The 12472-nt window shown below is 41.6% G+C and overlaps 1 protein-coding gene across 4 annotated transcripts in view; it reads left to right on the forward strand.

Annotated features, from left to right (window-relative positions):
- Window positions 1-1184: 1184 nt before the first annotated feature.
- ANKHD1 (ankyrin repeat and KH domain containing 1) overlaps window positions 1185-12472 on the forward strand; it is a 105662-nt gene continuing 94374 nt past the window's right edge. For all 4 annotated transcript variants that reach the window (XM_065918694.1, XM_065918695.1, XM_065918696.1 and 1 more), the window contains exon 1: window positions 1185-1610. In XM_065918694.1, the coding sequence (XP_065774766.1) occupies window positions 1320-1610 (291 nt within the window). In that variant the 5' untranslated portion in view covers window positions 1185-1319. The remainder of the gene's footprint in view (window positions 1611-12472) is intronic.

Below are 12472 nucleotides of genomic sequence, written 5' to 3' on the forward strand. Positions count from 1 at the left end.
AGATTAAACAACTAACGCCGGGAGGTCACACAGCAAATAAGTGGCGGCCCTAAAACTCGAAAGTGCGCCAGAGCACGCACTCTGAACCATTGCGTTCTGCCCCGCGATGTGATTCCGCACGCTGTCACGGCCTTCCCACCCTCCTTCGTGGGACAGTTCCCAGTACTGAGGCATGGCGCTGTCCAGCCCTCAGGCCCGCCGCCTTCAACAGGCAAGGGAACGTAGCCCCGCGGGAAGACCCCGCCCGCAGGTTGTAGAACAGCCGCGCCCAGCCACGTCCAGGCTGGCAGGCTGGCCGAATCGCCTCCCGGCGGTCATCCTCAGCAGCCTCTTTGGTTCCCTCAGCTCGGCGGTCTAGGCTCCGCTCGGAAAGGCTAGTGGCACGCAGCCAGAACGTCCCCGCTCACTCGCCCGTCCTAATCCCCTACTCCCACCCAAACAGCCTGAAGCTGAGTTTATACACCCTCACCTGTCCCAGAGGAGGCGACCTCTCTAGTGACTGACGCACCGCTTCTCCAACCAGGGATTGGCAGGAAGGTGGAGCCTATCTGAGACTGATAGCTTCTTCCCTCCAATCCCCGTGCAGCAACTCTCGGCGCCTGGCGGAGAGCGACAGGTGGGAGCTGCGTTACCTCCGTGCCTCTTGCACACTTGACGTAAGAGCCTTACTAAACCCTGGGTGAATTCACTCCAAATCTCACCAATTCTTGCAGGTCGTCACTTCAGCCGTCATTTTAATCAAGAGTGGAAATTCCCCAACCCTTTCCCGTCACCTCAGATGGGGGCGGGATGAATGGTATCCTTACTGACCAATTGTACCACGCGACGTCCTGTGACAAAGTGACCGACACTTTATGTCGCCAATGAAGTTTCCCATTGTCTGGGGTCACTGTGACTGACCACAAGGCCAACTAATCCACTTTAAGGTCGTGAGGCGATAGTCAGAGAAACTGGCCAATAGACATAGAAAAAGACCGGAAGTCGGCGCGTGGGGACTAGGAGGCGGGTGTTCGCAACCGCCTAGGGCTGCGCTGGTCAACGCAGCTTGAGGGCCGCGAGCCAGCGAGCAGCGCGTGACGAAGAGTCTGAGCGACGGGTCGCCTTGACCAATGATCTGCAGCCGCTGGGGAGCTGCAGCCAGTGGCGAGTGTAGGGGGCGGGAGGCAGCAGGTTAGGCAGTGAGAAGTTAGTGGCGCTGCTGGGACGGGGGGGAAGGAGACGCTTCTTCCTCCTGCTGCTTCTCTCGTTCCCGGGATCGGCGGCGGCGGTGGCCGCGGCCGCGAGTGACTCGGCAGCGTCTCCGGCTCCGCGTGCGAACCATGCTGACCGACGGCGGAGGCGGCGGCACCTCCTTTGAGGAGGACTTGGACTCGGTGGCTCCGCGATCCGCCCCAGCCGGGGCCTCGGAGCCGCCTCCGCCGGGAGGGGTCGGGCTGGGAATCCGCACTGTGAGACTCTTCGGGGAGGCCGGGCCGGCTTCGGGAGTCGGTGGCGGCAGCAGTGGTGCAGGCGGAGGGGACGCGGCGCTGGATTTCAAGTTGGCGGCTGCTGTCCTGAGGACCGGGGGTGGAGGCGGTGCCTCTGGTAGCGACGAGGACGAGGTGTCCGAGGTACGGCTCTAGGACCCCTGCTTTCCACACAGCTTGAGGCACGAATTCTCTCTGGGCCGGCGCAAGGCTCGGGCCACCTTCCCGCTGCCCAGATGGAGTCGTTCACTGTCAGCGATCGGCTCCCTGGCTGCAGTGGCGGCTGTGCGGGCCTAGTGCGCCCTAGGCTTACTCTTCGGCTCGAGTCGGACCGGTTCCCGTCACCATCCACAGACCCACAATAGGGAGTCCTTTGGTCTCTGAGCTTCGCGCGGGAAGCGGGACTCCTCAGGCACCTCCCGCCCACCCCGCTTTGGCGACGGGGGTGGGGGCGGGGTCTTGCCAGAGTCCCTGCCCTTGGTACTGAGAGAGCGGGACAGAGAGAGGGTGAGGGTGAGAGACGGACAGAGAGGGCTGGCTTGCGTAAAGAGCATTGCCACTGTACTGTGTGTCTCCTCTGAGTTGAAGGATTGGGCATTATTTGCGTTATGCCTTACTTGTGTGCTTAAGGAGGGTTCTTAATTCCCGTTTGGTCTGAGACAGGTGAGTACTAAGGAGCTCTGCTTTTGCGCTGAAAAATCACGTGGGTCCTTGCACCTGGGACTTTGTGTGAAGTTAGACAGGAAGAGAAGGTTCCAGTGCTTGTTTGGGCTTCCCAACAGCTGGATAGCTGAACTCTGGAGATTTTTAGGCTTGGAGAAGATGAGGTCCCCTTTGGATACCTTTTGCAGTGAGGGAAATTTGTTATCAGCATCTTCGTTCCTTTCAGCTCTTAGGCACATACTGGACATTTTTAGGTTTAGGCAGCCTAGACTGGGAGGCATCAACTTTTGGGCTCTAGGGCTAAAGGAGATATTTTACGTTTGTACTTTCTCCCCCTGACTATGGCTTTGTTATAATTCTGTCCTGTGGTGACTGTTGTTCTAAGAGCTTAGAATATTCTATTTTGATTCTAAGGTGCCTGGTTCATCCCCTATGGCCAATTATTTTAACCTCTGATCTTGGTCTTAAAGTACTGGGGCTTCTCTGTATGTACAACTATCCTGGCTGTTGTATTGAGAGGCATAAGGAGAAACTGTATTTGTGGATTGTAAAATACTGTTAGTGCGGTCTTAACCATTCTTGATCGGAACAGGAATTCTTTTAGTTTTTTCTAACCCCAGTATTTTGCTTGGAATAAACTTTGTGGGTTGTAAAGGAGACAGTTCCTTGAATGTCTCTATGAATTTCACTATAAGAGAAATAACTTCTAAGCCAAGGTGGTACAGGATTTTGAGTAGGCAGTTAACGTAAAGTGTCTCTGGAGCACTTCCAGTCTTGGGCTTGTGGAAGGCTTTCATTTAGACTTTGAATGAAAGTCGATGAGAAATGAACCTAGAATATAGTTACTCTTTACCTAGAAGTAAAGATTAGAGTCTGTTTTTCTTTGAAACTTGTTAGAGAAACTGAAAAAGTTTGCTTTGGTCTGAATGTGATAGAAGGATGATGTTCTTGATTTTCTGGACCATTTTTGCACAGTTGTCATTGATGAAGTGAGAGATCACACATTTGTTTTTACTTCAGTAATAGTCTTAAATTTCTTCAGAGGTAGAGTGCTAGTGAGACTCCATAGTTATCATACTAACTCTATGGGCTTGTGTGTTATAGCTGGAGAAATGAGCTTTTGAAGTAACCAATTTTGCAAGACTTGTTCAGACACACAGATTATTTCATTTGGAGTCTCCACACCAGGCTGTTAAAGGTGTGAGCAGAATTCACACCTTTTGTGTGATTTTCTTTGGTTTTATCATAGAAATTATTCACGATTCCTTCAGCCACTTAGGCTAATGGTAGGAGAACCTCTTATTCTAAATTTTCTATGCTTAAGGGATTTAGATATTAAGTATATATAGGTAGACATCACTTTTGGATAGAGATTTCTGGAGTACCCACAAACTTGAGCCTAGCCTAAGATAATGCTTAATATGCATATAGATTCTTTCTTAACCTGAGGAGACAGGAAATTTTGTTTTTATGTCCTGTTCATCCATATCATATAAAAAAGAAATTCCTGGAATATCTAGTGTATGTTGAATGTGTGGTAGGGTATAGTCTGTGCCTTTGTGAGTGAAATGACCTTTTTTCCTCAAGCAGATTTCTTGGATTTTCTCATTTCTCTCTGACAAGATGATAGTCTTCTCCCTTATTATTACCTTTGAGTTTCATTTAGTGTAGAAAGATCATAAGTAATATTCTTCAAAAAATACTCACCCAACTGACATTTGATGAATAATAGTAGAATTTTTATTTTCATCATACCTAGATGTTTTAGAATCAAATATTTAGAATGTAGACATTCAGAGAGAAGAGTTTGTGAGTGAATTTTGTCTTGTTCCCCAAGTGGGGCAGGCCTAGGTGAGAAATGAATAAGAAATATGGAGGCTTAGAGCATTTGCTCTAGAATTAGCTGAAGGATTTTGAGTAGGCAGTATATAAAGATATATATATATATATATATATATATATATATATATCTTTGGTATACAAAGATATAAATACTTTAAGGATCTCTTTTCTATTCTTTTTTAGAGCCTACATCTGAGAAAAAAAAACAAAGTACTTTCTCTTGCTGGCTAAGTCAAAAGACCTTTTAATTTGAAGAAGTGGCTTGGATCTTTTTGTACATTTCTTACATTAGAATTGATCCTTGTTGTTTTAAACATTGGGGTGGATACTTGTTTTGTATTTCTTCAGGCATGTTGAGCATGTTCATTAGCTGTCAAGGTCCTTGAACAGAAAAGTCAGAACTTGCCCTGGATTCTTTTGAAATGTACCCATTTTTCAGAATAGAAGTCAGGTTGAAAATTATTTAAAAACTAATTTTTAAATGTTAATTTTAGATTTGTAATCTTTTTTTTTTAAGTAAGGTAAAAGGAAAATAAAATTCTAAAGAGAGGGTTTTGGTGAGGTTTATGACCTTTAATTTTTCTGTGTTAAGAACGTATGTATATACTGTATGTATACGTGTATGACATCTTCCTTTAAAAATTAAAAAAATAATAAAGTAATATAATCTTATGACTAAAAGTTCAACAGTGTAGATAATAGACATAATATGAAAAGTAAAAAGTTCTCCTCACCCCTACTGACCCTTCAGATCCCACTCAGAGGTAATGAGTATTACAGTTTTCCTTTCAGTAAAATTTCTAGGCCTATATAAGCCGATGCGTATACGTTTACCTGTTCCCATACACACTTAAAACATTAGAAATTAGAAATCATTTTAATTAGAAAGCATTGCTGAAGCTTTTTTATCTGAGGCAAATGCTGTATTTACAATTAGGTAAAATCAAAAGGAAATTGGGTTTAACATTTTTTTTTTTTTTTTGCGGGGGTTTAACATTTTATAGCAAATTATAGCAAAAACTTTGTAGGGAATTTTTTTTTTTCCTGAAAATTATGTTAAAAGTCAAACGCAAAAGCCATACAGAGGTTCCTTCTGATTTTCTCTAATAGGAGATGGATCATTTCCTTTAGGGTTATTTACAGTCTACTGTGTGGAGCAAAGTTTCTCAACTACAACATATCAAAATTTGGAGCTATATTAATTCTTTGTTGTGAGGGGTGCTCCTGACTTTGGCAGCATCCCTCTCCTTTACCCACTGGATGCTGGTAAAACACAACTAATTGTGACAGCTAAAAATGTCCTTTGTTGTTGTTTAGTCACTAAGTTGTATTCATCTCTTTTTGCAACTCCATGGGACTGTAGCCTGCCAGACTCCTGTCCATGGGATTTTCCAGGCAAGAACACTTGAGTGGGTTGCCATTTCCTTCTCCAAGGGATCTTCCCCATCCAGGGATTGAATCTGCGTCTCCTGCTTGGCAGTTCAATTCTTTACTTACTACTGAGCCACCAGGGAAGCCCCAAAATGACCTTAGACAAAGCCAGATGTCTTTGGGGGCAAAATCACCCCTGGTTGAGAACCACTGGTCTAGAGGCCCACTCTTATCTGGGATGGCAATTTTGTCATCAGTACTCTATATTCAAAGTTCAGGTAAACAAGGTGAGTCACTGCTTTTAATAACATCTCAGGGCTTATGTTCATAACTGAACAAGAGAGAAATGGAAAGAGTGTAGGTACTGACAGGTTATAAATTGTTATAACCTGTTATAACCTGTTATAAATTTTCCATGATAAATTTAATTTTAGGAAACTTTAAAATACTATGTTGTTTTTGAAAAATTCATTTATTGCCCATGAAAATGAATTTCTAAAAAACCTTTATGGTGACTTTGTTAAAGGTAGAAAGGCTATATTCCGTAAATTATCAGCAGTAGTGATAAAACAGGGTTTTCCAGGTGGCACAGTGGTAAAGAACCCACCTATGAATGCAGAACATGCAAGAGATTCAGGTTCAGTCCCTGGGTTGGGAAGATCCCCTGGAACAGGAAATGGCAACCCACTCCTGTATTCTTGCTTGGAAAATCAAATGAACAGAGGAGCCTGGTGGGCTACAGTCCATGGGGTTGCAAAGAGTCGGACACGATTGAGCTCATACACACACACACACACAGAGTGATAAAATAGGAAATGTACCTTTGTATTCTAGTGAGCAAATTTTGGAGACATCAGAATGTCAATTGAAAGAAAAATTACATATTATGACAATAGCAAATTTTTTATATTACATGAGTACCAACCTTGCACAAGTTTCATTCTATAAAGCCTTCAGACTTTACATAAAATGATTCATTGATGAGTATGGTTGTATGAATGGTGGGTCAAAACAGAGTTGATTAGGTATGGGTAGAGGAAAACCTTATTGTGAAACTTGAAGTATGTAGAGGTTTTCTTTTGGTTATTTAGTATATTTTGATAGGTGATTTATATTTGCATAGTTCATAAGACTAATAAGGCAAACAGAGTAAAAAGATCCTGACCTGCCCTTTATACTTTTAATGTCTTGATGTCCTTTCAGAATATCTTTATGGAAATACAAATGTGTAGTTTTATTTTTCCCATTGTTATACAGTGATGTCCTCCGGGAGTTGGTGATGGACAGGGAGGCCTGGCATGCTGTGGTTCATGGGGTCGCAAAGAGTCGGTTCTTGGGGTTGCAAAGAGTCGGACACGACTGAGTGACTGAACTGAATTGAACTGATTGTTATACAAAAGATAACATACTATTCACATGAGATTTTTAAATGGTGAATTTGATAAAAATTTAGACTTTTTATCTAATCAAAGTGATAAAACATGCTAAGAATGAAGCTTTGGAGATGAGTTTAGTCACATTCTTTTCTGAGCCTATCAGGTGTTAGAATGATGACCTCTGAAAATCAGTTCTGGCCTTCTGATTCAATGAGATAAGATAAATAAAATCTATTGCTTTAGTATTAGTCTTGAGTTGGCAAGTAAAAAAAGAAATGAGGAGTCTACTCCTTTTTTTTGGCAAAATTTACCTTCCTACAGAACCAAAGTTTTAATAAATAAATTCTTTATCTTTTTTTCAATGCACTTTAAATGAACTCTTTCAATATATCTTCTTAGACATTATTATTTACAATTTTCCTCTCCTGTTGCTCGTCTATATAGTCACCGAATCTTGGTGATAGTCCTATCTCATCTCATTTTTAGGTAACTGCTACCATTTATTGAATGCTTGTTATATTCCAATACCATATTATATAAGGGCTTCCCAGGTGACTCAGACAGTAAAGAATCTGCTTGTAATGTGGGAGACCCCAGGTTTGATCCCTGAGTCAGGAAGATACCCTGGAGAAGGGAATGCAACTCACTCCAGTATTCTTGCCTGGGTAATTCAAAGGACAGAGGAGCCTGGTGGGCCACAGTTCATGGGGTCCCAAAGAATCAGACATGACTTGAGTGACTAACACACACATAAAATACTTTGGTTATTTTATTTAATCATTCAACATCCCTTTGAGGTGAGTATTATCTACACTTTCATAGATGAATAAATGTAGGTTCAGAGGAATGATCAATTCAGAAAACAACAAAAATGGTTAGTGTTATTTATACAGCTAGAAATAGATAAAGCTAGGATTTGAATCCAGAACTCATTCTATTTCACATTAAGAACTAGGCAAAGTTTCTGGTTACCAGTGCTCTGCCTCCAGTAATTACTTGCTTAATCTCTATTGAGGTTTTATGGATCTATAATGAAATCAGAAAAGTAAGGACAATGTAGTGAAATTCTCATAAAGCTTTCTTTTCCCACTTTTTTCTATTTTGACTTAATGCCCTTTTTACTGTTATGAAAATTAATTTTTAAAATATCTGTGTTTGACAAAATATCAAATTGGAAAGTTCATGTTAGGACTCTGGGTAAAGCCTCAAAAGTCTGGGAACCATTGATCTGAATAACTTGCTCAGGATCACACAGCTAATTTATAGTAGAAAATAGGTCACGTGACTCCTATTGTAGTTAACTGCTGTATTGTCCTGTTGGCTATTTCTCTTCTGATGCATGAATTTATTAATAATTAATTGTTTAAGAAATGCCTATGAGCTTCCCTGGTGGCTTGGATGATAAAGAATCTGCCTGCAATGCTGGAAACCCAGGTTTTGTCCCTTTTGAGAAGATCCCTTGGAGAAGGAAATAGCAACCCACTCCAGTATTCTGTTTGGAGAATTCCACAGACAGAGGAGCCTGGCGGGCTACAGTCCATGGGGTTACAAAGAGTCTGACACCACTGAACAACTAACACTTACTTAAGAAACACATGTCTCAAACTAGCATATAATCTGTAGTTGACCTTGTTGAAAAGCTTTTATATTATATAATGAAATTGATGACTGCCGTGTGAATCAATGTATTTTAAGGAGGCAGTCAAAGGTGTACCATTGGGGATCAGAGGAACACAACTTTAAGGTAATTTTGTCATTGCTCTTAAACTTGAAAAGTTCAGGCCTTCTCATTATTCATTTTAAGAGAAATATTAAAAGTACCAATATAGAAAGGCAGATACCCAACTTTGCACCTTTGCCACTATAGGAAACATTGGTTTTAATGTGTAAAAATTAAAATCTGTGTGCTGTCTTATAGTTACTTACAGTGTACAGTTCTTGTGAATGAAGATCATTTACCTTATGATGGTCGACAGGTTTACCTTTTTTTCTGGTCAACTTTACTTAAACCGGGAGGAAAGTAAAGTTGTATATAAAGCTTTTTTATTTGATAAGCTGAAATTTAGCAACAGTTTTTCAAAGAGTACATTATGCTCTTCCTCCACTATATATCCTTCTGTTCTCACAAAGTTTTCCCCTTAATGGATGCTGCTTTTGTTAGTAAAAATGAGTTTTTTTGTTTGTTTGTTTTTATGTAGATATCCCACTGTATCCTAATGTTTTGATTCACCTGCATTAGTTTGCAGTTTTGAAAAAAAAGCAAGTAAACTCCCAGGGATTAGCCCTAGAAACCAAAGAGCTGAACAGGAGAGCAGTTTACTAAGTTGTTACGATGCTATGTGATGAGGACAGTTAGGTTATGAACAGTTTTTTAATTTGTGGTAAAACATGCATAACAAAATTCACCATTTTAACATTTTTTTTCCCCAGTTGTGGAGAAGGAAGTGGGAAATGGCAACCCATTCTAGTATTCTTGCCTGGGAAATCCATGGAGAGAGGAGCCCAGTGGGCTGTGTACAGTCAGTCCCTGAGGTAGCAGAAGAGTTGGGCACAGCTTAGTGACTAAACAACAAAGTCACAAGTACTGTTACCTTGGAAATTAAAATCTAAAACTTTGGCTATATTTCAGTAGCATACACATAACTTAACTAAAACTGAACAGAACCATTAAAATTAATCTTGCTGTATATTTACAGAAAGTAATGAATTGGTACTTGAGTTGAAAAAACTTGCCTTTGATGTTCTTGTTAAAAAAACTTCCTTTGTTTTAAATATGTTTGTGTATGTTTCAGTACATATATCACATATGTACTGAACTAAAGTGATGAGAATTAGCTTTGTATTTACTTTGTATGAGTTATTATGTAAATATGCAGACAAATGTATTTTGGATTGTGTGTGCAGTGAGTTTTTTGTTGGATCCAGCTTATAAATATGCCAATTATATACCCTCATATACTTGTCTGATTTGAGTTTGTAAAATGAGGACTCCTTTTTACACACTTGACAAAGAAGGAAAAGAGCTAAAAAAAATTGTGTTAAAATATGTGCAACAAAAAATTTACCTATTTTTTTTTTGTCACACTGAGCAGCATGTGGGATCTTAGTTCTCAGACCAGGGATGGAACTCACATCCCCTGTGGTGGAAGCAGGAAGTCTTAACCACCCAACTACCAGAAAAATAAAAAATTTACCATTTTAACCATTTTAAAGTGGTTATAAGTACCTTCACATTGTTGTGTAACCATTACCACTACTGTTGCTGCTGCTAAGTCACTTCAGTCGTGTCCGACTCTGTGCCACCCCATGGACTGCAGCCCACCAGGCTTCTCTGTCTATGGGATTTTCCAGGCAAGAGTACTGGAGTGGGGTGCCATTGCCTTCTCCATACCATTACCACTAGCCATCTCCAAAACCTTTTCATCTTCCAAAACTGAAACTCTGTACCTATTAAGCAGTAATGCCCTGTCCTCCCTTCTCCAGCCCCTTAATAATCACAATTAACTTCCTTTTCTGTGATTTTGTCTACTCTGCTGCTGCTGCTAAGTCGCTTCAGTCGTGTCCGACTCTGTGCGACCCCATAGACAGCAGCCCACCAGGCTCTGCCGTCCCTGGGATTCTCCAGGCAAGAACACTGGAGTGGGCTGCCATTTCCTTCTCCAATGCATGAAAGTGAAAAGTGAAAGTGAAGTCGCTCAGTCGTGTCCGACTCTTCACAACCCCATGGACTGCAGCCTACCAGGCTCCTCTGCCCATGCGATTTTCCAGGCAAGAGCACTGGAGTGGGGTGCCATTGCCTTCTCTGTCTACTCTAGATATCTCAAATAAGTGATATTATTCAATTTTTCTACTTTTGGTGATTGGCTTATTTTACCTAGCATAGTGTCTTCAGGGTTCATCTATGTTTGCATCATGTGTTAAACTTGAACTGTGCTTAGTCTTTGAATCGTGTCTGACTCATTGTGACCCCATGGACTGTAGCCCACCAGTCTCCTCTGTCCATGGGGATTCTCCAAGCAAAGAATACTAGAGTGGGTTGCCATGCCCTCCTCCAAGGGATCTTCCCAACCCAGGGATCAAACCCAGTCTTCTGCATTGCAGGCGAATTCTTTACCCTCTGAGTGAGGAGGGAAGCTTGTGTGAAACTTAACTGAATACGATTCTGTTGTTATGTATGTAACATTTTTGTTTATTCATTCATCTGTTGATGGACACTTGGAGTGCTTCTCTACCTTTTGGCTTTTGTGAATATGCTGCTGTGAACATGTGAAATACCTTTTCGAGTCCCTGCTTTTGATTCTTTTCTGGTATCTACCTAGAAGTGGGATTGCTGGATCATCTGTTAATTCTATTTTTAAGTTTTTGAGGAACCACAATACTGCTTTCCATAGCAGCTGTACCATTTTACATTCCCACTCGCAAAGCACAAGTTTTCCAATTTCTCCATATTCTAGCCAATCTTCTTGTTTTCTGTTTTGTTTTTGATTTTGAGACTAGTCATCTTAATGGGTGTGGTTTCGATTTGTATTTCCCTAATAGTTAGTGATATTGAACATCTTTTCATGTGCTTCTTGACCATTTGTGTCTCTTCTTTGGTGAGATGTCTATTCAAATCCTTTGGCCTTTTTTTTTACCATATCTTGCAGTTTGTAGGATCTTAGTTCCCACCCACCCCCACAGTGAAAGTGCTGGGTCCTAACCACTGGATTGACAGGGAAATTCCTCCTTTGCTTATGTTTAGTTGAGTTGTTTCTTCATTAATTGTAGAAGTTCTTTGGATGTTAATCCCTTATCATATCATATATATATATATATATATATATAATTTACACATATTTCTCACATTCCATTGGTTGTCTTTTTACTGTGTTGTCCTTTTGTGCTTAAACAGTTGTAATATTATTTATTTGACTGCACTGAGTCTTAGTTTTGGCACATGGGGTATTTGTTGCATCATGCAAGATCTTTTGTTGGGGCAAGCCTGCTGTAGTTGGCATACGATCTCCAGAGCACTCAGGCTCCGTAATTGCTGTGCAGGAGCTTGGTTGCCCAGCGGCACGTGGGATCCTTAGTTCCGCAACCAGGGATTGAAGGTTTTATTTTAGGGACTTCCCTGGTAGTCCAGTGGCTAAGACTCTGAGCTCCCAATGCAGGGGACCTGAGTTCATTTCCCATTGGGGAACTGGATCCCACATATTGCAACTAAAAAGTTCATGTGCTGCACCTAAAAGATCCTTCGTGCTGCAGCAAAGATCATAGGTCCCACATCCCAACTAGGATCCCACACAGCCAAATTAATAAAAGTATTTTTAGAAAGGTTTTAATTTAGATGTTCAGTTTATCTAATTTTTTCCCTTACTGTCTGTGCTTTTGTGTGCTAAGCACACAAAACGTGCTTGTGTGCTAAGTTGCTTTAATCTCACTTACACTGTTCTCCATTCAGTAGCTATTTATTGACCATCTAGTGTATGTCAGGCACTGTGCAGAACAACTGGGTATAAACAGTGGTGAAAAAGACAGTCATGAATCTTGGCCTTCATAGGTCTTCCAGTCTAACTGGGAAGTGAAAGTGAAAGTTGCTCAGTTGTGTGCTACTCTTTGAGACCCTATGGACTGTAGCCTGCCAGGCTCCACTGCCCATGGAATTCTCCAGGCAAAAATACTGGCGTGGGTTGCCATGCTCCTCCAGGGCATCTTCCCGACCCAGGGATTGAACCTGCAACTCCTGCATTACAGGCAGATTCTTTACGCCTG

This window comes from Muntiacus reevesi, chromosome 1, assembly GCF_963930625.1.
Source record: "Muntiacus reevesi chromosome 1, mMunRee1.1, whole genome shotgun sequence".
Classification (NCBI taxonomy): Eukaryota; Metazoa; Chordata; class Mammalia; order Artiodactyla; family Cervidae; genus Muntiacus; species Muntiacus reevesi.